The sequence below is a fragment of the Dryas octopetala genome, chromosome 9 (genome assembly GCF_963921425.1).
Source record: "Dryas octopetala chromosome 9, drDryOcto1.1, whole genome shotgun sequence".
Classification (NCBI taxonomy): domain Eukaryota; kingdom Viridiplantae; phylum Streptophyta; class Magnoliopsida; order Rosales; family Rosaceae; genus Dryas; species Dryas octopetala.
The window spans coordinates 5048428-5074056 of NC_141374.1; the positions used below are offsets into that span (position 1 = coordinate 5048428).

At 37.1% G+C, this 25629-nt stretch overlaps 3 protein-coding genes across 3 annotated transcripts; all 3 read right to left on the reverse strand.

The window, feature by feature from the left end:
* Positions 1-3269: 3269 nt before the first annotated feature.
* On the reverse strand, positions 3270-6829 carry LOC147273352 (neurofilament light protein). The gene is made up of 3 exons (XM_086257085.1): positions 5933-6829; positions 4957-5643; positions 3270-4326 (listed from the first exon to the last, which is right to left on the reverse strand). The coding sequence occupies exons 1-3, from the start codon at positions 6776-6778 to the stop codon at positions 3727-3729; spliced, it is 2133 nt and encodes a 710-aa protein (XP_086113211.1). The 5' UTR covers positions 6779-6829; the 3' UTR covers positions 3270-3726.
* Positions 6830-8596: 1767 nt separating this feature from the next.
* LOC147273353 (UDP-rhamnose/UDP-galactose transporter 1-like) lies at positions 8597-11292 on the reverse strand. The gene is made up of 5 exons (XM_086256624.1): positions 10639-11292; positions 10056-10240; positions 9746-9946; positions 9333-9494; positions 8597-9210 (listed from the first exon to the last, which is right to left on the reverse strand). The coding sequence occupies exons 1-5, from the start codon at positions 10772-10774 to the stop codon at positions 8851-8853; spliced, it is 1044 nt and encodes a 347-aa protein (XP_086112750.1). The 5' UTR covers positions 10775-11292; the 3' UTR covers positions 8597-8850.
* A 9705-nt stretch (positions 11293-20997) lies between these two features.
* Positions 20998-25397, reverse strand: LOC147273354 (chaperone protein dnaJ 10-like). Its single transcript, XM_086256520.1, has 9 exons — positions 25332-25397; positions 24963-25044; positions 24398-24557; positions 23916-24045; positions 23059-23217; positions 22560-22738; positions 22380-22460; positions 22090-22248; positions 20998-21425 (listed from the first exon to the last, which is right to left on the reverse strand). Exons 3-9 carry the CDS (start codon positions 24521-24523, stop codon positions 21315-21317), a joined length of 945 nt encoding a protein of 314 aa, XP_086112646.1. The 5' UTR covers positions 24524-24557; positions 24963-25044; positions 25332-25397; the 3' UTR covers positions 20998-21314.
* Between the last annotated feature and the right edge of the window lie 232 nt (positions 25398-25629).

The window sequence follows — 25629 nt, forward strand, 5'->3', positions numbered from 1 at the left end:
TAAAACCTAACATGCAACCTCTACAAAGCCCACTCTACATCTTAGGAGGGGAAATACCCTTCAAATCGAAGAAGGATTTTATTATGAATTAAAAAAATTTTCTTATAAATTTTAAAACATCCCGATCTCTATCTAAAAACTGTTTTTCTAAAAAACCTAAGTCTAATTATCTCTTTATTTAATGATAGATTTTAATATATTTTGAAAAACTTTTATGTGTATTTTAAAGTCATTATAAATCCGACCTCCCCTGCGGATTTCTAAGGATTTCTATAGATTCTGTAAAACTTTATAGAACTATGTGAAAATCTGTAAATTTTGCAAAAGTCTTTCACTTAAAAATCTACAAAAGTCTAATAAACATCTTAATGGGTAGGGTTTTATCAGAATTTTATCTATAAATAAGATTGTTGGTCCATGCTCTCACAACACCCAAACAACTCATAAGATTAGTCTAGCCCCATTGAAAGACTGAGTTCAAGAGTTGTAGAGAGTGGAAGATTAAAGCCAAATTCAGTTTATAGTTATTGATCGTGGCATATATCCTTTTTTTTTTTTTTTTTTTTTTTAATATTTATTAAGATTGCTCTTATGGGTATGTATCTACCACTTAATTGAATTTCCGCAGTTAGTTATTGTGAAAATCATGAGGTTCAAGATCATGGGTTTATGGATTGAGTCTAATAGATTTTCTCTATATTTAGTTTACACGAAAATGAGAAGGGAAAAGAAGCAAGTGCACTGATGGGGGTAGCAGACACCACTCGACACTGCGAATCGCGGATGCCACTCAAGGCGACCAAGCTATATGCTTGATTTGCGAGAGGATCCACTCAACTACAATTGCAAAATTGCAAAGAATAATAATTTGTCTCGAAAAGTTCATCTTTTTTCATTTAATGGGATATTTAGAGAGATTACAGCTGAGAATATGAAAATGTGCCTAATAAAAGATATCAGGCTTCCTAGGCAGGAACACTTGATCAACTAATTTATCTTTTCAAGGTTACAACTTACTATGAAGCATTAAATAGCTAATGATCACTAACAAAATTAAACACACCATACAACATATTAATGTGACTCTAAGCTATCAACTAACACAATAAATAATAATCAGACAACTAAAACATTAAATAACTCCACTAATTGATGTCAGCTGTCATATAGAAAAGGGATTTTAAGCTCATTGAAAGTGATAAAAGGATTTAAATTTCAATGGAGGCAGTATAAAACTCCTAAATCAGTTAACCAGCATAAAGTAACTTAATAGACACTGTTCCACCACAATATGCTTAATTAGAATTTCAACAAAGGTTGTTGCACCTACAAGGAGAAGTACTTGAGTTTTCTTCCTGCTTCTTGTAATCCAACCTTGTGCTCTTTCATTAGTACATGTGATTTCGAAATCACTCCCTTATTGGTTTCTCTAAGGTTATAAGGTTGTAGTGGCAAAAAAAAAAAAAAAGGTTATAAGGTTGTAATCTTCTTGGTGAGTTACCTTTGGATATAATTCAATTTATATTCAAGTTCCTCAAGATGTATTCAATCTATTACAAGAAGATTGAACACCAATTTGAAGAATGAAGATAAATTGGGAATTCTTCAAGAACATATTCAAAGATATTTGAACACAACGGAGAATGCGGAAAATAAGAAGAACATTCAAAGAGTCTATAAACGGAATTTGGCCAAGGCACCTTGTGGAGAACACTTTAATCCAATCAAACATCTTCCCAAGGTTTGTCATGGTCTTTGGTGTGTTTCCTTGAATTTTAATGTATTTGTGATGCCATTTTCCTTGTGTGATAAATTCTTGGCAAGAAAAAAAAAATCCCAGCTTATTTTCGCTGCACCTAGGATAATCAGTTCTAATATTAATACCCAAAAGACCAAAAATGCACCCTCTTTTTTTGGGTGGTTCGGTTAGAAAGAAATAGAAGGATTTTTGAGGATGCTAGGGGTGAGAAGGTAGATCTTTTGATGGATAGGGTTCAGTTTTGGTCTTCCCTTTGGGCTTCTGTATCCTCTGAATTTTAGGGATACTTTTTTCCGAGCTATATTTTATGATTGGAGTGCAGCTGTATTGTAAGTCTTGGTGGTCTTTGTATTTCTGATTGTTAGTGATTGTTTGTTCTCTGTTTTGTTTTTCTGAGCAGCAGATATCTTGTCCTCTGTGTTGTACTTTTTCTAATTAATAAAAGTTATGCTTCTCCCAAAAAAAAAAATATGCAGCAGAAAATTGGTCAAAGTTCACTTATGTCCCTATTGTTTGAGCTAAGTTCCACTTTGGTTCATATAATTTCAATTGTTATGATTTTAATCATATAGTTTATAAATTATTGCAATTAAAAAACATTTTAGTATTTTTGTTCATCAAATTATCAAATTTGTTATGCTTTTGATCATGTACATTACAAACCATTTCAATTTTGATCATGTACTTTACATACCATTAGCGATTTAATGACTAATTTAACAAATTAATTGACAAAAATGCTAACGTGTCATTGTATTACAACGATTTGTAAACTACAGAATCAAAATTATACCAATTGAAACTATAGGGAACAAAGTGAAACTTAACTCAAACTACAGGGATGAAAAGTGAAATTTAGCCGCAGAAAATTACTCCCAACTGCAAATATGTAAAAATTTAAAAAAAAAAAAGTTAAAAGAGTTGGGGGATTGACGGTGCAGATCACAAGCCTTTGATCCTCAATTAAGACAAGGAAATCACTAGGAATAAATCATAATCATATATCAAAATATGGTTAAGAAAAGACGCTCTAGTCCTAGTTGGCTTAGTAGTCAAATGGGACTACGGCTCCATAAGGAGATGAGTTCCTACATGTAGAACTCGAATGAAAGGGACCTTGGTAAAAGAGAATGCATGTCTACCCTCTCAAATTTTCCAACACAAAACAATCGCTTTCTCAATTCTTGTAGGACCATTTGATATAGATGCAGAATGACGAGACCAAACAAGCACTTTCTTTATTAGTTATCGCTTGTTTGGTCTCATAATTTGGAATGCCTAAAAAAAAATAAAAAATACAACAGATATCAACCTGAATACCAAAGCCATGCACCCCATCTGTAGTTTGAAGTTCTATTTCGTAACAGAAGCCATCCAAAAATTTTAATTGAAGGCAACAAATTTCTAGAGCATGAAGGCAACAAAGTACTTCCTACTCAAAACATGTATACACCAAAAAATCCCGACTTGATTTATTACTCTTTAACAAAGGAGCGAAATGGAAGTACAGTTAAATAAACACAATATAGAGTTTTATACGAGAACGAAACAAATGACTTTGGTACACACTGGAAAAAAACAGAGCAAAATTGAGTTTGGTATAGAATACAAATATGCCACACAAATTTACTCTATGTACGGAGTATGTTAAGATTTTTACGGAAAAATATGGGTGAGATGGGGGGTTTAGAGCTGGAGGTTGGGAGCTGGATCTAAACTGCCAAGTGACAAGACAGCTCACGGGAAGACAGCGAGGGTAAGGATCCCAAACCTTTGATCATCAAGTAAGACAAGGAAATCATGTCCGTAGGCATCGTAGGAAGAAACCACAAGGCGGAAGGGGAAACACAATCCCAAATCATGGATGCGAATGCAGGTCTTAAGTTGTTCCAGCTTCTCATAGTTATCAAATATCAGAATTCTCTGTAAACCTCTAATTCCCCATCTTGCAAAGATGATTGACAGATTCACTCTGCTAATTGCCATGATGGAGAAAGTTGAACAGATGCTGCCAATTCTTCCAACTGCTTCCTCCCAAGATTGGATATCAGCTCCATGGAGATGAAGTGTTTTGGTAGACTTGCAATCTCTTCCAACTTAAAATTGTATATTGGTTGAAGTTGTTTTGCTTCAGAGTCTGCTGCTTCAGCCTCTGCAAGCAGAAGGTTAGCTTCTTCAAGGTCACCCAACTCCAAAGCAGCTGCTCTTTCTGCTTTAGCAATACCAGATATCAAGATTAACCTCTCAAACCTAGCCGTTGCTACCTCTTTTTCCTTGGATAAAATGTGCCCCTCAGTCTCCTGCAATCTGCTAACAGTCTCTTTAATCTCGTCCTCGAGCTTCTCGAGCTCTAAGATGGCTCTTTCCATGTCAATCTGTATGCCATCCTTTTGAACATTCAATGACTTAGCCTCAGCAGATATTCGTGCAGCTTCCTTAAAATTTCTTGCAGTGGCAGCGACTTTCTTTTCTGCTTCCAGCTCTGGGACTCTTTTGTCTATGAAGAGAATTTTCTGCTTAGAGGATGCTATGTCTTGTTGAATGCTCGACTTTCTTGAAGACAGTTCCTGAGAACAAGGGAAAGAACTCTGTTTAACAAATGGCATGTCATGAAGTGGGGAAAAAGTTGTATGGTGTACCCAAAAGAATAATAAATCAGAAGGGGCAGAAAGAGGGGGATCAAGAGGATTTGCACATATGCAAACTTCAGTATGTTTGAGTTAGATTTTAAAATGGAACATGAACATCTTCGCATGCCTTAGTTAAAATGTAGAACAAAGAGGGGGAAAAAAGTTCAGAAAAAAAAAAAGAAAAAAAAAGAAACATGGAATTGTGTAAATTATTGCACAAATGGTGCTTCTCAATCCTAAGCCTACGAATAATAAAGCAAGTTCTGTCATGTCATAGTAGGTTTTAAGTTCATACTACACACCCAAAATGCCTGAATCTGCATATAATAATTTTTCCATTTAATTTTCTTTGTTTTGGTTAGTAAATGAGGCTATGAATATTTGAGTGGAATTCATTCACTGTGTTTTCTAAGGAAGTTACAAAAGCTATGCAGAAAAATAGATATAGGATTAAACCCTTCTATTTTACGTGATTGCTAGTGTCTAACAACAAGAACAACAACACAAACAACAATAATAACAAAGATATCCAAAGGGGCAAGGAAATTATTAGGAAGCAAAAGGAACCTGTAGTGAAGCCCTAGAGGCTGAAACATCCTCTTGGAGCATTTGAACATCCTTGGAAAGCTTCTCCTCAGTCTTTGCAAGCCTGACCTTGTCTTCCCTGGACTTCAAAATAGAGGACATGAGAGTTTTTCTAAGGGCAGCAACTTGTTGGTATTCCTCTGCATCCTGAGCAGAAGCCCTGGCCAATCCCCTCAACTTTGCTCCCCTCTCTTGTTCCTGAGCAAGTAAGGCATCAATTTCTGTCTTTTTTGTTGACAGAGCCTCACTCTCCAATTGTATCTGGGAAAGGCCCGCGTGCAAGTTACTAGACTTGGCATGAATGCCGGATTGCATCTCCTGAAAGTCAGAGAGAACATGAGCTATCCTTTCCTCAACTTGTTCAATTGCACGATCATTTTGTGCTATCTCCTCTTCCTTTTGTTTCACCAAAGCAAGTAGTTTCTCCAGTTGGTCCAAGAGAACCTCCTTTTCCTTACAAAGAGATTCTTTCTCTCTCTTGTCATCCTCCACTGAAGTCTCAATGGAAGAGTTCAAGACAATCCCAGCTTCATCAATTATGTGCGATTCAATTTCCAATTCCAACTTCTTGGCTTGCAAGGCTTCAGTTGATGAAAGCCATTCATCCGTTTCTTTTGAAGAGAGTGCTTCTGCTGTCTCCAAGACCAAATCTGCATTATTCGAAGCATCCTGCATTATTCAACAATCACACTCATTACCCTTTACTCACTACTTGTCATGTCATTCTTTCCATGAGAAAAACTTCCATGGGACCGACCGTCCTATATGTTTTATGCATATATCTCTCTCTAATCACGTGCAGACACAATGGGGTTTAGGACCATCCCATAAAAGTTTTTCTCTTCATTCCATTGTCGTCTTCAGTCTATGATCTACGCTACATATAATGAATACATGCAAAATTTCAACTACTAATTGACTACTTGAACAATGAATAAATGGAGGTGGAGGTACTCACGGTTGCAAAGTGGTCCAGCAGAGATGCGCATTCTTCCTCCGCGGCGATCTGGGATCGGAGAACTTCATACATTTGGGAGTCGACCGCATCGCAATGGGCCTCGGCGTCTCTGAGGGCGGCGAGGAGAGCTTGCTTACGGTCGTTGGCAGCAGCAAGACTGTCACTGAGCCTCTCGGCGGTGTCGAAATCCTCAGCCTCGCAGGCGTCTTCGAGCTGCTTCTCGAGATGGGCGCAATTGGAGGAAGCCAGATTGAGGTTGTCAGCGGCCGTCCTTCTCCGGGCGATGGAGTCCTTCCTGGCGGCGGAGACGGAGGCGGCCAATTGACGAGCACGGTCGAGCTTTTCGGAGATGAGGGCCTTGGTTTGGTCCAACCGGAGCTTCGGAGGAGCTTGTTCGTCGTCTACTGCTACGGTACTGGTGGTGGTGGGCAATGGATCGACGAAATCGTCGGCGGCGGCCGCGGCGGCGACGACATCATCGGCAGCGTCGAGAGAGAGGGAGCGAGAGCTGGAATCTCTGGCGTATCCGATCCTGAGGCCAGCAGCTCTCTTTTTCTTTCTGGAAATGGAATTCTGTCTGGCGGTTGCTTTTGTTGGATCTTCGCATTCTGTGGCTGTTAGGGTTTGGAATTGGACTGTCAAGTCGGAGAAGAGGTTCTCGTCCAGGGGCTCAGATGATGATGATGATGGACCATCCACCGTTGGATCATCAGCGTCTTCTTCATCGCGATCATCGTGTGGCTGCGGCTGTGGCTGCGGCCGTGGCTGTGGCTCATCGAGATTGGAATTGTTAGGGTTAAACAACACCATCCCCTCGAACAGCGAATCCATCTCGTCTTCCTCCATTGTCACCAACTTCTCTCTCTGCTCTTCTTCAACTTCTTCTTAGTGGAAAGGACCAAGGTCTCAATGAGAAATTGAGAATGGGATATTTCTATTTTCTTTCACATTCACATTGGGCTTATAAACTTACGGCCCGGCCCACTATCATCCCCAATTTTCAATTTTCAATTGAGAATGAGAAATTTGACTATCACGAGACCTTTTTTCCAATTTCCAAAGAGGACTCGTTTAAAATTGTCTTGGCATTAGTATTTAGTAGCTCACTGTGACTTGGAGCTACATCACCGTAGTGCTAATCAGGTTGCTCATAATCTAGCTAAGTTTGTTCATTCGATTTTAGATGTTTTATCTTGGATTCCTTTTCTCATTGATGATGTGTCTGGTTTTTAGTTGAGATCCTTTTTTTTTTTAATAAATATATATATATCAAAATAATTGGTATTAATTAAAATAAGAAAAGGGTAAGTAAGGCTAAACTATATTTTTTGTCCTTGTGTTTTAGCCCAAAATCACATTTAGTTCTTGTGGTTTCAATTATGCAAATTTGGTTATTGTGTTTTATGTCATTTGCAATCTTGAGACATTTTACACCAAACATGAAAATTTTTCTCAAATCAGAACTAATGACTTTTTTAAACTCGCAAGTTTTATTCAAGAATAACCGAAAATCATGTATAGAGCCTTGAATTTGATTTTGAAACAAAAATTCAAAGAATTCTCAAACTTGAAGTTGAAACCATAAAATTTTTGGTAAGCCTCAATTTATTTAGCAAATAAATTCGAATAAGAAAATTGAAATTAGTTTTAGAAAGCTCATCCCATAAGATGGTCTTTCAATTCTCCAACAAATTTTTTCTTGAAAACAAATAGAAAACTTATTCCCAAATTGAAAAATTTGAGTTTTGTTAAAATTGTCTTAAAATTGCAAACATAAACACAAAGCCCAAATTGGCAAAATTGAAACCAGAATAACCAAACGTAATTTCGGGCCAAAACACAATAACCAAAATGTAGTTTACCCTAAATTCAATTAATACTAATTAACTATTAGTCTAGTGGTATGTCTCTTTGTTAGAAAAGATTCCAAGTTGGACAATCCCGTTCTCGAATAAAAAAGAAACAAAAATCTCCACTTTTGAGGCTTAAACTATTAAAACCTCCATTTTTAAGACCGATGATCTTGTACAAATAGAACTTTATACGTACCAGTCTACTAGCTATATGTATAGCTGCTCAAGTAAGGAACAATGTTCGTCCCTAGTTGGAGGAGCTCCTCCAACCCCCTCTTACATATGGATGTTATTTTCAGTCTTTTCATTCAATTTATGAATTAATTTTTTATTTATTTAAAATGAAAATACCAAAATAGACGTCCTTTTTGTTCTCAATTAAAAGAGCTATCGGTGCTAGGGTGTTATTCGAGATACCAGCGATGCTTGGATTGTTGGATTTGCAACCAACTTGGGCAAGGGTGTGGTGTTTCAAACAATCGTTGGGCCGTTTCAATTTTTTTGGTCTGATCTAATCTTGCGATTTAGGTAAAATGGACTGATATTCTTTAGACTTTAAACAAAATGGCGCATAATCTTTTGACTTCAAATTTTCTTTTTATGATGGATAGCAGCATCCATGATAATTTGTTCATGTTAGTTTGGGTGGCAGCCGATTGCACAAAACTTGGTACTACACCATGAAAATTATACAAAGAACTCACAGCAGATTGCACTGGATAAATAGACTTGGCATCTTTAACTACAGTATGGGTTTTACATGGTTGGCCATCATTATAATCATGGTTTCAACTTCTTTTGCAAAGACAAAGACGATAACATAGAGATAAATATTATATTAAAGGATGAGAAATAAACAAAATAATAAATGACAGTCTCAATGGAACAGAACATATTCTAGATGGATTTGTGCAAGTGTCAGCAGACGGTTGCCAAGTTTCAGCTGCCACAAAATGAGGCAAACTTACAAAGATGAAGCAGAAGACATGAAAAATACCTGTATTCCCTTGCAAAAAGTCTTCCCCTTCCCTAGCCACCTTCTTTTCCAGACAAAGATAAGTCAACCTATCCTTTAGTTTCTCCAAGTTCAACATCCTTCACAGGAATGGTATCAATCCCTTCCTTCAAAAGTCTAATTTCCTCTTCTGTCAGGCTGTTTTTTGCATGGGACAAGGGTTTGATATTCGACTGTTTTTCAATCTCCACAGCCCAACTATAAATTACCATGCCAACAACTGCAAGAATCATCCCCATAATGTTCTTGAAAGTTAGCTCTGAATCAAAGAGCAGCCACCCCAGTGTGAGGACACACACTGTTTTCATGTGACCTAAAACCTGGAATGAAACAGCCGAAAAACGTCCAATGCAGAGGTACTGGCTGATGTTGCAGAAAACGGCTAGGGAGCATGAAAGAATAATGAATAACTGCACATGTCCACACCATTATGACTTAAAAAGTCAGAAATTTTTTTCCTGTGTATGGGATACAAGAGCCAACAAAACCAATGTGATAAAGCAAGATTGTGACAAAAAAGATGTGTGCTTACAATGGCACCAGAAGACATCTTATAGTTGGTTATGAATGTACCACCAAGATAGTTATCAACAAATGGACCAAGAATAAGGAGAGAAACGGCTTGAATTGGAGCTGTTTTACTCAGCAATTCAAATGATCCAACTGAATACTTCTTCTGAAGGGAACCAATACTCTGTTCAACAGAAAGACAATATATAAAACAAGAATTAAAATGATCACTCCACAAATTTATGACAATTTGACTTGACTATTAACTGAGCTAAAGATGTTAAGTGTTACAGAATCAATGCCAAAGAAACCCTACCAAACGAGAATTAAAGAAAACCAATGAGTTGAGCCTAACTTTATAGAAAAGTTGATCTTGAAATGACTCTCAGCTCTGATCAATAAATGAAAAATAAGTGGAAAAATAAAAATACTCACGATTTGCTGAAAAGAAGTTGACAAAACGGCTGTACAGGCACATATGAATCCTCTGAGATTAACTTGCACATCGGTTACAGTACAAACACCTACACCTATAACCACAACGACAACAGATATTTTAACTTCCCTTGAGTAGTGCTTGTTGTGAAGGATCCATTCCATCACACAAACCACAGGAATCATGCTCAACTTTGAAATCTGCGCCATAACAAGAGAGGTCATTACATAACTTCACTAGTAAGTCCCTCCTAAATATTCTGAGATGCTATAATTGAGAAAAAACCCAATTATTTCATGAATGCCATACCTGGTAAAACCCGACTGAGTTTAGCATGAGGCTGAAGTTCATCCCTGTGATAGAGATATTGGCAACGATGGAGAACCATAGAAGGTCCCAAAACGGAATATGCTTAGATGCAGAAATACCGGCAGCATTGGAGATAAAGCCAACCATTGCAGTAACAGCAAAGTGGAACCCAGTTAAAGTGGTGGCTGAACCAAAAAAAGAAAACCACAACAATGTATTCATTCGATATCATTCGATATTCCTTATGAGATCAACTGTAAATCTTAATCATAATCATAAGAAAATTTGGAGTAAATCTTAAACTTCTCAATGCATAAATGCACACACTATACACTACACTACACTACTAAATCTATCCACAGTATGAAAGCCAGAAGACATCATTTACGTGAGAATTAATGTGTTTTTTCCTAAAAAATAAAACAACTCACCAAAATGAAAGGGCATGCAACAAAAATCAAGAGACCCACAAAAGTTGACATCAATCCCATATTTATATAAGAGATTTAAAACCCAAATACGAAAAAATGAAATGGGGTTGGGGTCAGATCCACAGAGAGAGAGAGAGAGAGAGAGAGCAGACCGAAAACGAAAGCATAACCGGAGTTGGACATGAGCTGCTTGTTGGCCATAATAATTCCGACGGAGCTGACAACGTTCATGGCCCACGCGCCCACATCTGAAACTGCCGCCGACGATCTCTTCTGGCTACCTTCCATTTTTCACCAAACCCGACTGCCCACTCCAAAATTCTACAATTCCAAACCTCGTCCTTCTTTCTTTCTTCCTTTATTTTTTTCTTTTATATAAAATAATAATAAATAAATTCCTATGAAATAAAGCAATCCTAGAAATAAATGGGAATTGCTAATTTGCTATGTATGTGTGTGGCGTGTGCTATGGGTTTGCGCAGTTGGGTTATTAACTTATTATGGCTGCTGCAAAATAAACAAAGGGAAAGCCGGAGAGGGAGGCGCGTGAGATCCGTTATGCTACAGATCTGCAGATCTCAATGAATAGCATAACCCATTTGAAAGAAGAAACAAGGAAATGGGATTCTTCTTTAGAGAAAGCAGGTTGTGTGTTTTGAATTTTTTTGATTCACAAAAAAATAAAACAAAAAAGGACAAAGGAAATGAAACAAATTGTAGTAGTGTAGGTGTAGGTGTACGAAATTCGAAATTTCTAATTCAGAGGAGGGAGGAATGGGGAATTGGGACCGTCAACTCTCAGACGTTTTCACGCTTTCCACTCGGTGCTACTATAACACTGTCAAACTGTCAATTCCATTCTCACTCGCGCGTGGCAGATTTTTCCTATCGTATATATATTATTTTTTTAAGGGTTTTTTTTTTTTTTTTGGTAAGGATCAAGATCAACTATAAATATATCCACCAATTATATGAGGTTGTTTTGGCCTAAAATTTACATGTGCCACGTGGAAAGCTACTACGAAGTTGCCAAGTGGATTAGAGGATTTTGCGGGCGTGCCACTGCCATGTGGGTGGACAAATAGTGTTCCAACCGAAATCCTATGGGCGCGGTCGGAGAAGTTAATCATACGATTATGGGCTGAGGTACGAGTAGTAACTCTAGACCGAGGTTCTTTTTCTGCCTAAGCTAATTAGGACTTCATCCAGAAGTGTTTACAGCAACTCTGTGCCTAAACTCAAAAGAGGTTAATACAGGGGTTAGAGTATTTTGACCTAAATAGAAACAATAAACTTTGAAAAGAAAAGTAAACTCAATATGATCAGGATGTGATTGGTAGCTGATGGTAGTTCATACCAGGAATCTAACCATACTTTTCAACCCTTGATCAAGTCATATTAATAGTAGAACAAGCAAATGTTGTTTTGTGTTAATTCAAAGCAGCCAAGTAAAATAAAGAACTACTGATTTGATGATAAAGCTATATAAAGCCAAAATGGTTATGGGTCTTTACCTAACAAACGTTAGTCAAGGGATAGGTGGTGACCTTCAGGTATTTCAAAGCATTATGACAAAAGCTAAAAATGATAGATCTAGAAAACAACATTCATTAAACTCAGGACCAAAGAGGGAAATACATAAATTACTTTCAGAGTGTTCATATAAAGAACTTACAACGAAATAGTAAAAAGAAAGCAATAAATACAACAAAAGAAAACAAAAGCAATGAGCTTCAGGTTTCAGTAAAAAACTAACAAGGGTTGGCTTTTAATGACAGTGATTACCTAAAAGACAAGGGGTTACAAAGACTAGAGCGAAAAGACTTAAGAGCAGGATCTCTTTGAATATTCAAAGGAAATGGGTTAGCTGCTTTGGGATCTGGTTTTTGTTTTGTTTTTTGGGAGGTTGATGACTATCATATTCCTTCTGTAGCTTGATATTTATACCGCATTCCGAGGTTAGGGTTTGCCATGTGTAGCAACCCAGATTTTTATCTTATCTTGTGTTGACACGTGTTTCTCAAAAACTATTTTGTATTTAGAAGCTTAAGGTTTCTTAAAGAAAATGAAGTTTCTTTTGTCTTTTGTGTAACTAACTTGTACCATTAGTTGTTTAGACTTGAGCTATAGTACCTTGTACACAAAGTTTGAGATTATCAAGTTGGAATTAATTTTTGGGGAATTACATTCATTGGAGTTGAATTTTCCTTAATTTTTCTGGAAGACAAACAGTTGTTTTGAGGCTATAAGAAATTATTACTCATTGAGACGAGTCCGTAGAATTTTTCAGAGAATTATTTGGAGTCCCGAGTTATTTTTGGTGAATTTACAAAGTTTGGAGAAAATAGAAAATAGAAAAAAGAATTAATTGTTGACTAGGACTGACAGTGCACACGTGGCGCGTTGTCATTGGACGTGCAAACTGACACGGCACCAAGGAGGCGTTGAGCGAGCTCGCAATGAAACGTGCCGCACCGGATTCGCCACCCACGTTTTAATCTCAGCCGTTCGAGATCATTAAAGCTCTTTGATTTGGAGCGTTGATTCCTTAAAGGAACCAGTCACTATTCAACTGGGTCCCTTGGACCCAAGTGTCTTCTAAATAGGCGACCTGGATCCATCTCTTCTCTATAAACAGGTAGTCTGGCCGAGTATTTCTAACCCAATTTGATTTTACCTTATTGTGAGTATGTTTTTAGGTGTTTTGTCCCATATTGAAAACTTATAACTTCTTACAACTTCTTCCAACCCTTAAAAGCCTATAAATAATGTGAAGTGCACATTAATATCATAAGCATCATTCACTACGCTGGAAACTCTAGGATCATTGTGTAAGTGAATGAATACGTCTATAGATATCTAATGGAAGAAACATGATGAGCTAAGAAGCCATTGAGACTCATGTTATTGAATGCTTAGATTCCTAAATGTTCTTAGTCAAGAAAAAGAATGTTAATTGGACATTAATTAACATTTTAATGCAAATCAAGACTAGCACTTACGCTTGCTTATCTGGTTGGTGAGTCTCATGTCACAGTGTACTGATACTAGAGCGGGTATGTCAGTGCATGATTGAAGACACATTCACTGAACTTGACTGGACAAAGAATCCTACATGGACCTTTATTGCATGTCTAGTAGAAACTTTGAGGTTATAATATATACTAATTAGTCCTTAGACTTGGGACACCACTAATGTCTTTTATATGTGTTCAATATACTTTAACTACATTTAATGAACCAACGCAATTGAGCATATGTTACATGTGTAGGTTGGGTGCATTGATACACATATAGAGATATGTGAGTGTGAAATAAGGATTTTCACCTTCTGTAAAGAAGAATATGTCCTTGGAAACGAAGATTCGCAAAGAATCTAGCTAGAGAATTAGAGTCACACACATTGAAGAGCAGTGCTTGGATACTCAGAAATGAGTACAAGCTTGTCCTCACAACCAATCACATAAAATCATAATGGGGTCCACCATAAAAGAGAAGGTGGTGGGCCCCATTATGGGCTCATGTGATTGGTTGTAAGGACAAGCTTAGTACTCATTTCTGAGTACCCAAGCATTTTCTTTGATTATATTCTATAATGGGGTTTGACATGAGTTTCATGCCCTTAGAATGTAATCGGGACATAGCATAGAGAATGACTATACTGTATTTTAATAATAACTGAATAGGTTCTAAGGTTAATTCTATACGGTTTGGAGGTCATGAACTGTGGTTAGGTGTCAACATAGTCTGTAAAGTCCAAAGATCAATTAATTAGAAAAAGTTCTATATTAATTGTGATTCCACTGCCAAATCAAAATAGAACCTAAAAGGTCACACACAAACAAGTGTTGTAGGAGATCAAAAGGAAAGGATGATGCTTTGGATCAATATATATGAATATTGATCGCAACTATTGTGATAGTTGATATTGCCCAAAACTGGGAGCTGATCGAGCACTTCCTAGTGGTTCACCCATCCTTATATTACTCTAGCATAAGCTCACTTAACTGTGAGATACTAATGGAAACTATTAAACTCTAATGACTTGGTTACTAATTGATAAAGATAATCAGTAAGCTCATAAGTCAAGTGATTAAAATAGGGTGATTATTTGACATAATCTTTTCTTAAGTATTCAGTAGAATTAATTAATTAATTAATCTACTTAATTAGAAAGGAAGATTGGAAATTCAAAGTTTGGCTTGTTGAACCAAGACTAAACCATTAATTTGGAGAATAATTAATGTTATCTTATAAGATAAATGATTAATTAGTTCATCATTAATCCTAATTCACCCAAACACTATTCTTATTGGTTAAAACATTAATCAAATGATTAAGTGTTGGGATGACATCTTGGTCAAATGACTTTTGACTTTTAATCACATGGAGACAAGTCATAACATATTAAAGATTTTTGGAGCAATTGTGCAAATTAATACATGAAGATGGTGATTGGTGGATTAAAAGGGAGAAGGAGGGCCATTCATTTTAAGTGGATGAATCTAGTCCATTGAGAGACTAGGTGAGATAGCATAAAAACAAGACTAGAGGACCTTATTGCTGCACCCTCTCACATGAGAAACCCTCAAGGTCTGTTTGGTTCAAGTTTTAGAGATCTGGGAATGAGAAATCAATTTCATTCTCATGTTTGGTAAGTACAGGGGAAAAAAATCAATTCTTGACCCCAAAGGAATCTGATACCCTTATTGGGGGAAAATGAAACCCTTGATCTAGTTTGGGTTTTGTTTTCCCCCCTTTTGAGAAAGCATTTATTGCTTCTTTTTTTGACAAAACTAACTTTGCTATTATTTTAAAATGTCATCTCTATTGTCATTTCTTAATTAAATAATCGATGATGGTATAATTGGAAAATTGACACTTTTCATTTCCAATTTTTGCACAACCCAAACATGGGAATGAAAATAAAAAGGTAATTCATGATTTACTTTTCCAAGATTACCAAAATGGATTGATGAGCTAGTAGCCAAGCTCTCTTCCATTTATTCATCTTTCCTCCTCGTACACTTGGTGTGGACTATTATGTAGAGAGATCACATGTGAGGTCTTGTGTAACGACCCGACCCAAAGTTGACTTTTAAAATAAATGGGCCTTTGATTTTTGACTTTGGGTCCGTTAGATAGGTCTCGAGTTCACGAGTTCGTAGACACGCGGCACGCGTCAATCGGAGTTACAGTTTGAAAGATATGGGCGTTTGAATCAAGGGGCAATTTCGTAAAATGGACAAATTGGGTTTAAAAATCAGATTTTTTTAGAACTCTCTCTCTCTCTAGAATCTTCTCTCTCTCTTTTTTTTTATTCTCTCTCCTCTCTCCCCGGTTTTGGGGGGGGGGGGGGGCTCTCTCCCTCGCGTCTCTGTTCTCTCTCGCCTCTCACCCTTGCTGCGCCTGTCACCGGTGCGTGGCGGCGCGTCTGGCGGCGGCTAGGCTGGGTGTTTGGCCCAGGTTGCTCGTCGTCACTCTCTCTCTCTTCTCCTAGTCTCGGATCACCCAGAAATCGCGCAGAAACCGAGAATCCAGTTTTCGCCCGTTTAGAACTCCGGCGTTGACTCGCCGTTTCCGGCGTTGACTCGCCGTTTCCGGCGTCTTCGCAGCCCAGCTCCGGCCCTGGAAACTTCCTCTCGTCGAGCCGAGCACGGTGGTGTGCTCCGATCGTCCACCCGACGCTCCACGACGGCAGATCGAGGTTGAGAAGGCCGGCGGCTTCCGCCGCCGATTCCGGCGTTTCCGGCGATAAATGGCCATCGATCCAGTTGACAAAATCGATCCTCTAGGTACGGGTAATCTTTCCCTTAAGGTGTTGATGTTCAATTTTGAGATTTTAGAGATTCGAATTTTTGGGTTTATGTCTGTTTTGAATATCTTGAAAATCGGACTCAAATTTGTGATGGTTAAGTGCAATTGAAGGTTCTATTATATGATTAAGATTGTTTGGAGTTGAATTTGGATGTTTTTAGGTTGAGCTACCGCTGCCACCGACGGCTCCGCCACTTGTGGCGGTGAGTTGGGTGGTTTTTCTTGTTTATCAGCCTCCCCAGGACTTTTAGAGGCCAACCCTAGGGTTTGTTTACGTATGGGTGAGTAATGTGTGTAATTTGGGGCTGGGTAGCCACCGTGCGTGGTGGTTACCGCCCATTTCGGTCATTGAACGGTCAAATTGTGAAACCTGAATATTTAAATATTGGCTGTCTGGTCTTAACAGGTACAGGGGCTCGGGAAATATCATTCCCGATGCCGTTATGCTGCCGGATTTGGTATCCGAGCAATGGCACCGTGAAGGGTATTTTAGTCTTTCGCGTGGTTTAATTGTCTGTTTTATAGATTTGCCGCTTTACGCTAGAGAAGATTAGGTGTAGGATTTGAATTGGGAGAATGAATTGACGAGGATTTGAGGTGAAGGAATTATTTGGGAATTATGGAGTTTCTTAGAGGAGAGTCACCAAATTAAAGAAAGATTGTTTATAGTCAAGATTAATGATTGATGATTAGGCAGTTATTATATACAAAATGATCAAATTAATTATTGAGGAAATGTTAGTATGTTTCGAGTGACAGACAAGTGATGGTTTATAAGCGGGGATCAAATTCGGAAGGATTCGGCAGAGTTCAGAGAAATTTTGGGAAAAATGTTGTGAGTTGGAAATGCGAGTACAGATTGGATGAGCCTGCTCGTACGGGGAGACCCCTCCGTATGAGATTGTGGCTAGGATACGAGCCTGCTCGTACGGAGAGACCCCTCCGTATGAGATTGTGGCTAGGATACGAGCCTGCTCGTACGGAGAGACCCCTCCGTATGAGATTGTGGCTAGGATACGAGCCTGCTCGTACGGAGAGACCCCTCCGTATGAGATTGTGGCTAGGATACGAGCCTGCTTGTACGGAGAGACCCCTCCCTATGAGATTGTGGCTAGGATATGAGCCTGCTTGTATGGAGAGACCCCTCCATACGGGATTGTGGCCAGGATACAAGCCTGCACGTGCGGAAGGGTCATCCGTACGAGATTGTGGCTAGGATTTGAGCCTGCCCGAGTGCGGGATTGTGGCCAGGACATTGTCTACAGTACAGGTACGAAAATGATGTGAGTTTTAAAAATAAGTGTTTCGAGATATTAGCTTCCAAGGATAAATTCAGTTCAGAGTTTGACTTAAGGCTGAGGGGATTTAAAAATGGTTTTGAAAGGAGATTTTTGAAAGTAGTTATAAAGCTGGAGGATTTCCAAGAAACGAAGTGTGTGAAATTAGATAGATGGTTGTTTGGTTGCTTGTATTGCATTTGTTTGCTAGGACTTGGTAAAGTCTAGGCTTGAATCGTGAGGATGGAAATGATAGTGTCTATGCATTGAGGTTATTAATTAGGACGTGTTTGATTGAGGTTGAGGTTAATGGTCGATAGTTAGGCAATTGACTTGTCAAAGTATAATTGTTATTATTGATGAGATTTGATGTGAATTTGAGATATTTTGATTTTCTTGATGCTTGGATGTGGTGTAGGATTTGTGTTTTGCAGGATAAGCAGGCTGAGGAAGCAGTGGGGAGAAGACGAGGCAGTGGGACCCAGAAAGATTTATTTAATTGCTTTTACTCAGTGGTTTGTTTAAAATGTTTATGACAGAATTATATTTACTTATGTTGTTGTGCATGGCTCAAAAGTGAGAGAAAACAGATTTAACAGTTTGATGTTCAGTATTTTCATGGGCCCGAGGATCGGGGGGGTTACAGAAAGAGAAAACAGATTTAACAGTTTGATGTTCAGTACTTTCATGGGCCCGAGGATCGGGGGGTTACATCTTGAGCCTTCTTCTTCTTAATGAGAGCTCCATGATGAACAAAGTTTGTTCATCTTCTTGTTGATGCCGAAAATTCAATGAGGACATGGAATGAAGACATCCCAATGGATGTTTGCAACCTTGGGTTCATCCTAAGGTGGTGTTCAAGGGTAAGCTCTCATTAAGTTATTTTCTATTTTTCATGTGTCATCCAATCTAGGATCCTAAGGGCTAAGGAAGATTTTAGTTAAATGAAATTTCCACCATGCTTCCACCTTTATATAAATTTATTAGCTATAAAGTTTCCCTTCACTCCATTGAAGGCGACCCAACGCTCTCAAAATTTTTGTCATCTTTCACAAATTTTTGGGAAATCTTTCACCATTTATATGTTTTAGTACTTGTTGTAATGTTTTGTTACTTTTGATGTTTTTGTATGGATTTTGACATACAAAATAGTATTTTTTGTCCCATTCATGAGGTCTAGGGTATATATTTGTTGGGGGGCCATTCGGTACTGGTTCACCAAATATGATGATAGTATTCGATGGCAAGGAACCAAATTATCTACTATGATTCGAAACCCCCCCACCGAATGGCTTCAAAATGTTTTTGGTAAGAATATGTTGGTTAAGTTACCGAAACTTTGTAACCCATGCATTCAGCGAGAGGGAACCTTAATAGTTTTCACCATTTGGTTGATTCCTACCAAAAACTGGTATCGGTTTTGGTTTGTCGAATGAAACACAAATTAGTACATGCAGCAGCTGCCTAGTTGCACGAATTTTATTTTAAATGTAAATAATATGAACTCTTTCCTCATTGAAGGCTCCCAAGGAATGATTTCACCTCCATTTGTAAAAAAATTGCTTGTTTGGATCAAATGGAGCCAAAATATTGTTACGATTTAGAATTGGGTGTGAGAGTGAAGGTGATGATCATGAAGGGTTGGGGTTGATGGCAGCTGGTATTGCATAGAGAGTAAATTGATTTCTGTTTTTTTAAACATCTTTTATCCTTAATGATCAATTCAGATAGGAGAGCAGTTTTGCTCACCTCTTTTAACTCAGGTGTATGCTCACCTCCCATCTAAAATACTGCCACGTGTTTAAAAAACTAACCATGAGTTAACTATTGTATTTAATTATTTATGATGTTATAATGATGAGAGAGAAAAATAATTTGACAACTCCTTTCTTATTTTATCCTTATCTTTTATTACTCAACTTTTTTTTATCACCCGTTAATTTCTCTTTTCTCTTTTATTTAATTATTTCTAATAATTTTTACTTCTTTTGTTTTTTTGCACTTCTCCAGTACGCCTCTAGTATTCAAAAAATCACATCCATTTTTTTGGGTCTTCTCATGTATACACATTTATCTATTTTTTTAATTAATTAAAAAATAAAAATATTCTAACAACACACTTGCAATTCGAACAAAAAACTCATTTGCAAAGTTTAATCTAAAATGTTGGCCAAACAAAAATCTAAAACAACTCATTTACATACATAGAAAATCCAATAAAAAAGTTACATGAGTTCAAAAAAAAAAAAAAATTATGTCGTTGCAACTATTCTTCTCTCTTCAAATGCTGCAACACCTTGGATTGACCTAAGAATTTGTTTGATCTGAAAAGGTCATGTATGAGACAAGAAAGAAGAATTCTTAGGCAACAAAAAAAATGTGTTGTTGGATTATTTGTTTTAATTAATTAAAAAAGTAGATAAAAGGTGTATACATGAGAAGACCCAAAAAAATTGGATGTGGTTTTTTGGGTACTGGAGGCATACTAGAAAAGAGCAAAAAAAAAAAAAGCAAAAATTATTAAATGCATGTGGTTTTTTAGATACTAGAATAAATAAAAGAGAAAATAAAAATTAATAGGTAATAAAAAAGTGAAAAAAAGTTTAGTAATAAAAGATAAGGATAAAAGTAGAAAAAAGTTGTCAAATTATTTTTCTCTCTCATCATTATAATATTATAAATAATTAAATACAATATATTAACTCATGACTAATTTTTTAAACACATGGCAGCATTTTAGATGGGAAGTGAGCATACACCTGAGTTAAAGGAGGTGAGCAAAACTGCTCTCATTCAGATAGGGGCATAATAGTTCATTTATGTTAAAAAGTGATATATGATAAGGATAACAAATCATTAGGTATGAATACAATTTCCCTTAACAATATCAACATGCACAACACAACTGTTAGGAGAAAGATGATTATAAAAGGCCAAGGTGACATTCGAGAACATATTGATGGTTGAATAAGCACTTGGATCGGCAATGGCTGGGGCTTGGGCAGCCGCGGAGAAGGAGAAAAGTTCAGAAGTTTAGGGAATGGGAATAGAAAGTTTAGGGAAAAAATTAGACAGGGTAATCAAGAAAATGTTTTAGGGTGGTCAGAATAAAAAAACTCAATAATTATCAGATATTCTTAGTTCCTCTTTTCTTCAAATCATACAACATGAAATATCTTTTTCCAAGACCGTAATTTTAATACAAGGATTATGACCAACAGAACAAAAGGGAAAAACAACTCAATATCATCACCTAATATTGCTATATTGCCTCATCCCCAAGGGCAAACTATATTACAGTCTTGCTGTTCCATTTGTTTTCTTTATACGAGCAAACTATATATATATATCTATATACATACACCAAACATAAGGTTGAGCCTAAATTCGAAAATTCTGAAACCAAAACATGAAATATGTCACTCCAGCAAAAATACACCAATAAATAACTGGGAAACTATAGCAGCCAACAGGTGCAACAGTATAGCAATAACCATCTACAATAATCTATTTTCCTCCCTAGGTATATAAAATATGGTCTTTCCCAAAAGAATACAAGAGGCCTACTCAGCTGGAGGTGAGATGTCCTTTCAAGCACAATCCTCATTCATTTCAAGCAAACACATCCAACTAATTACAAAACCTCAAATTCTTCCCACTACAACCAACTTTGATACAAATGACACGTCAAAGTTTTATACTACATGAGCAAAAAAAAGAAATCTTCTCTGTCCTTAATCCCTGCCCATGGAAGAATGTCTTTGTGCACCAGGTGGTGCAGTTGGCCTTGGGAAGTTGTATTCAAACTGTGCACCAGCAATTTGGGGGGCTTCCACATAGGGGCTCTGCAACACCCAATATTTTTTCAAAAATTGAAAGTAAAATAGACAATGCATATTAACAAAACGAATATACGAGGGTTTCTACCTCCTGCCCAGATTCCCAACTCCCTCTCCCCAAATAGGAGAAAATGCAAGAGATGTAGTTTCAGCATTTATTGAAAATTTAAGAAATCCATTACCTTAACCATGGTATTTAAAGGTAATTTCAAATGTTTACTGTCAGCAAAGAGCTGAATTAGCCAGCATTGACTTTATTTTGTTTTTGTTTTTGTTTTTGTTTTTTTTGTTTTTTTCTTATGGGAGCATTGACAGTGGTTATAATCTTCAGTTTGATCAAATTGTTCCCTTTTTTTTTTTTTTTTTTCATTTTTTCACTTTGTTCCTCTCTCAATGGTGTCAAATGAGTCAATATTTTTCTAATTTTTTTGTTTCTGGCAAGTAACACCTTGTTACGAATCTATTCATCATTAAAAAGAGCATGCCATAATGCATGTAAATCAAAATGAAGCACATGTGGAAGATCTATATATTATTTCAGTCATATCCCTAAACAAGAATACCAAATATAAAAAAATAAAAGGCATGACAGGGCCCTGTTTGAATGCTATTTTACGAAATCCTAAAAAGGATCTGACACATGAAATGAACTTAACAGAAGAGAAGGTACCTGTGATGAAAATGCAGCATAAGATGGCTCTTCAGGATTTGGAGACTTTGGTGTTTTCATAGGAGAACAGGCATCATAGCTTGATTCACTTCCATTCAGTTTATGAACAGCAGCACTATTTAGTGTACTTTCACCCTCATTCCCATTGGACTTAGTCCTCTATATGAATGCCATAGTTCTCAAATGCATTAGGCAATTAATGGAGAATCTTCTCAACAAAAAAACAAAATTAATGGAGAATCTAAATTATATCCACAAAGAATCATTAAAAAAGGTCAAGAAAACAATACCTGGAAGATTTTGCCAAGAGTTTTCAACCCCTTTGCTCGTGCACGGAGTTCCTCTTTCTTGGCACTGCTGTCATGAAGAACCTAAGATAACCATGAAAAATTACAACCAAACAAACTGGATCAAATTTTTATTCATGTTTTAGCCAACTACCAAATAAAACATTGGCATAGGAAAACTACCATCTGACAAACACGAGAAAGTGTGGCCTCAATATCAGCCACATTAAGCTTCCACAGGGAATCAATCATCAACTTCTTGTTAGATTGCATGTATTCTTCAAGCTCTTCCTCAGTATAATTTCCTTCTGCACTTAATTGCTTTTTCATGTCTTCCTGCAGCTGGATCAAAGCAATTGCACCTGGTGCCACCAGCAAACAAAACAAAAAAATAAATAACAGTTTATCAACCAATGCATATATTGGCTTAGTCAGAAAGCTTGTGTGTGTTTTGTAAATTTATACCTTACACGCCAAAAAATACAGAAAAATTTATGTATAATCCTTTCCCAGTCAACACATATGGATAAACTGGATTGGACCCTATTAATTTGGGTAGGATCAGCCCCGACACCCCTGGTGAAGGCTATCAATTGATAATTGAAGCCAGCAATTACAGACACCATGAAAACATAATTTAGGACATGAATGGTGATCACTGAAGCCAACAAGATCTACTAACCTGTTGCTGCTGTTACTTGTGATTTAATGAAGTGCCCTTTATTTCTAAACCACTCAGCAATAAATGGCACACCCAAATATATTGCTTTCTTCCCAAGCTCTTTTGCTGCCTGTCTGGCATATATGTATCCAATTGTATTCAACATATCAACTCCATAAGCTGTAGAAAACAGACAATTTCATTAAAATTGATACACAAAAGCTCAGAAAATAAGCATAGAAGCAGTCCATAAGACATCAGTCGCATTATGTGTATCGTAAAATCGGTTCATACACCCTGATCAATGAACTTGCTCAGCACTTTTTTTTAACCATCAAAAGAGAAGAAAAAAAAAACAGAGAATAAACTATCGAGCATAGTGTGGATGATAGTCCCCGTTAAACAATGTGTCACTGCATAATAATCCATTGACATGGATGGCAGCAATCGTTTTTACTGAGTTACAGAAATGTCATCCATGATAAAATCATAAATAAATACCTAAATTACAAGACCTCAAATTTTACAGTAACATTCTTATTGACTTATGAGTCACCTTGTAGTACACATGCTGGTTGCATTTATCAAACACGCCTGGAAAAGATATAAATTATATACTGGCTTAGTAAAAATTAGAACTGAATATTGATATGTTTTCATAGAGAACAACTCAATGTAGGCCCTGCATGGCAATGCATCACTGAAAGTGTGTCCCAATACAATATTTACAACTAGCTGGCTTATTCTTTAAATCAAGGGGATAGATATCAGGCAAATCCCTTCAACTTTAACACAATGGAAAACCCAAAAGCAGTTGAAAGCTGCAATTCTTTTGTTCTCCTCACCTAAATCCAATACTATAGACAGGGATCAATTACCTGCATTGGAAAGCCTCGCAACTTCAGCTTCAGCATGACTAACAAAGTCCTCCTTGTTTCCTTGCACATATTGGTTGAGTCGATTTTTCAGCGCTTCTACAAGCTTTTCCTCTCTTTCCTTTTGAACAACCTGTAGTAAAATAAAATTTGCACAAAAGCGACCAATGTGTTATATAAGCATTTTTTGAAGATAAATAATTGCTAGTCCAATACAAATTTGAATGAAAGGAAGAACTACAAAATAACAAACAGAATTATTTACTTTATATTGTGAGAATGTGGACTGTTGTCCCACATTGGAAAATTAAAGCCTTGCATAAGAGTTCATCAGGACTTGGGCCTCTCCACCCATTGCTAATTGGTTTGGGTTTGGATGCTTATTCATAATATATTACTAATGCAGTGCTCCGAAAAAGAACATTTATTTTCTAAATGAGTTGTTTCTATTGCATCAAAGAAAATCATAGGTAAAAAAATCGTACCCGCATTTTTTCTTGCAACTTTTTAGCATCGAACTGTTCCCCATCTTGGAAAATATCTAGTGAAGCCATTGATGCCATTGCTAGCTGGCCGATATATTCCTCAAAAAGCTCACTACCAAAAAGCATAGCGAAGATTGCTGCAGGATCAATAATTGCGTCGCTGAAATAAAGGGACCATTCCAAAAAAAAAATGTTAGAAACATACCACTTTAGGTTAAATTTTAACAGAGTTCAAAAAAAAAAAAAAAAGGCACACGCACACGCACACGCACACGCACACACACACACAAACATGCACGCACACGCGCACACGTGCACACACACACACACACACACCACACACACACACACACACAAACAAACACTCACACACACACACACAAACAAACACTCATCACACACACAAACAAACACTCACACACACACACACAAACAAACACTCATCACACACACAAACAATCACACACTCACACACACGCACACACACAGAGGCAACCCATTAGGTGTCAGACACCTTTTCAATCCTAGAATTCATGTATTCATGGATTAAGAGCAAAAAACTAACGTTGAGATTCCTGATTTTCCATTAACGTCATATGCTTGGCGTTGGGTGGATCACTTAACACTTGGTAAGCTTCTCCCAAAACCTGGATCCAATCAATAAACATACTTGGTAAGCCTCTCCCAAAACCAAAATAACAAATTACTAATAATTCAAAGTCCCCCCAATCTTCCCACAGTAGAACTATATTAAACAGAAAGTAGATAATAAAAGAAATTATTGGTCTGCAAAAGTGCCTGCGAACCCAGTAGCCCTGAGCCAAGCCTAAAGCAAAGCTAATCAAAAACTGAAAGAACTTGTAGTTTACAATATGCAAGTGCATGAAATTGAAACAACAGAGTCTGGACATAATTGATAATTTGATGGTCTTGCCTGGAAGTTTTGTGCAGCAAGAGGGTCATTTGGGTTTTATCTGGATGAACCTGCCTTGCCTGCAACCCACAAAACAAAAAATGGTGAATTTATAGTTCATATACAATGATTCATGAGAGAAGCTCATTCCCTTTTTCTGAGACCCATCGGTCCCTAAATGTTACGATGGATCCATACAATCTATAGAAGAAAGAAGCAACTGATACTGATACCAATTCTGATTACCTCTAATTAAATTTTAAAGCTAATCATCAGAAAATGAAAATCCCCAAATATTCATTCTATCAGTTTTCTGCTA

Bases quoted from the DNA above. Each gene is read 5' to 3' on its own strand.
- LOC147273352 (XM_086257085.1), bottom strand. From the start codon at position 6,778: ATGGAGGAAGACGAGATGGATTCGCTGTTCGAGGGGATGGTGTTGTTT. The intron at 5,644-5,932 runs GTGAGTACCTCC...TGAATAATGCAG, and splicing joins TGCTGGACCACTTTGCAACC to GATGCTTCGAATAATGCAGA. The intron at 4,327-4,956 runs GTTCCTTTTGCT...CCTTGTTCTCAG, and splicing joins CCTCTAGGGCTTCACTACAG to GAACTGTCTTCAAGAAAGTC.
- LOC147273353 (XM_086256624.1), bottom strand. From the start codon at position 10,774: ATGGAAGGTAGCCAGAAGAGATCGTCGGCGGCAGTTTCAGATGTGGGC. The intron at 10,241-10,638 runs GTCTGCTCTCTC...TTTTTGGTTCAG, and splicing joins CGGTTATGCTTTCGTTTTCG to CCACCACTTTAACTGGGTTC. The intron at 9,947-10,055 runs GTATGGCATTCA...GTTATGGCGCAG, and splicing joins ACTCAGTCGGGTTTTACCAG to ATTTCAAAGTTGAGCATGAT.
- LOC147273354 (XM_086256520.1), bottom strand. From the start codon at position 24,523: ATGCTTTTTGGTAGTGAGCTTTTTGAGGAATATATCGGCCAGCTAGCA. The intron at 23,218-23,915 runs GTAATTGATCCC...TGTTTTCTACAG, and splicing joins TGCGAGGCTTTCCAATGCAG to CTTATGGAGTTGATATGTTG. The intron at 22,739-23,058 runs GTTAGTAGATCT...TGGTGGCACCAG, and splicing joins ACAAGTAACAGCAGCAACAG to GTGCAATTGCTTTGATCCAG.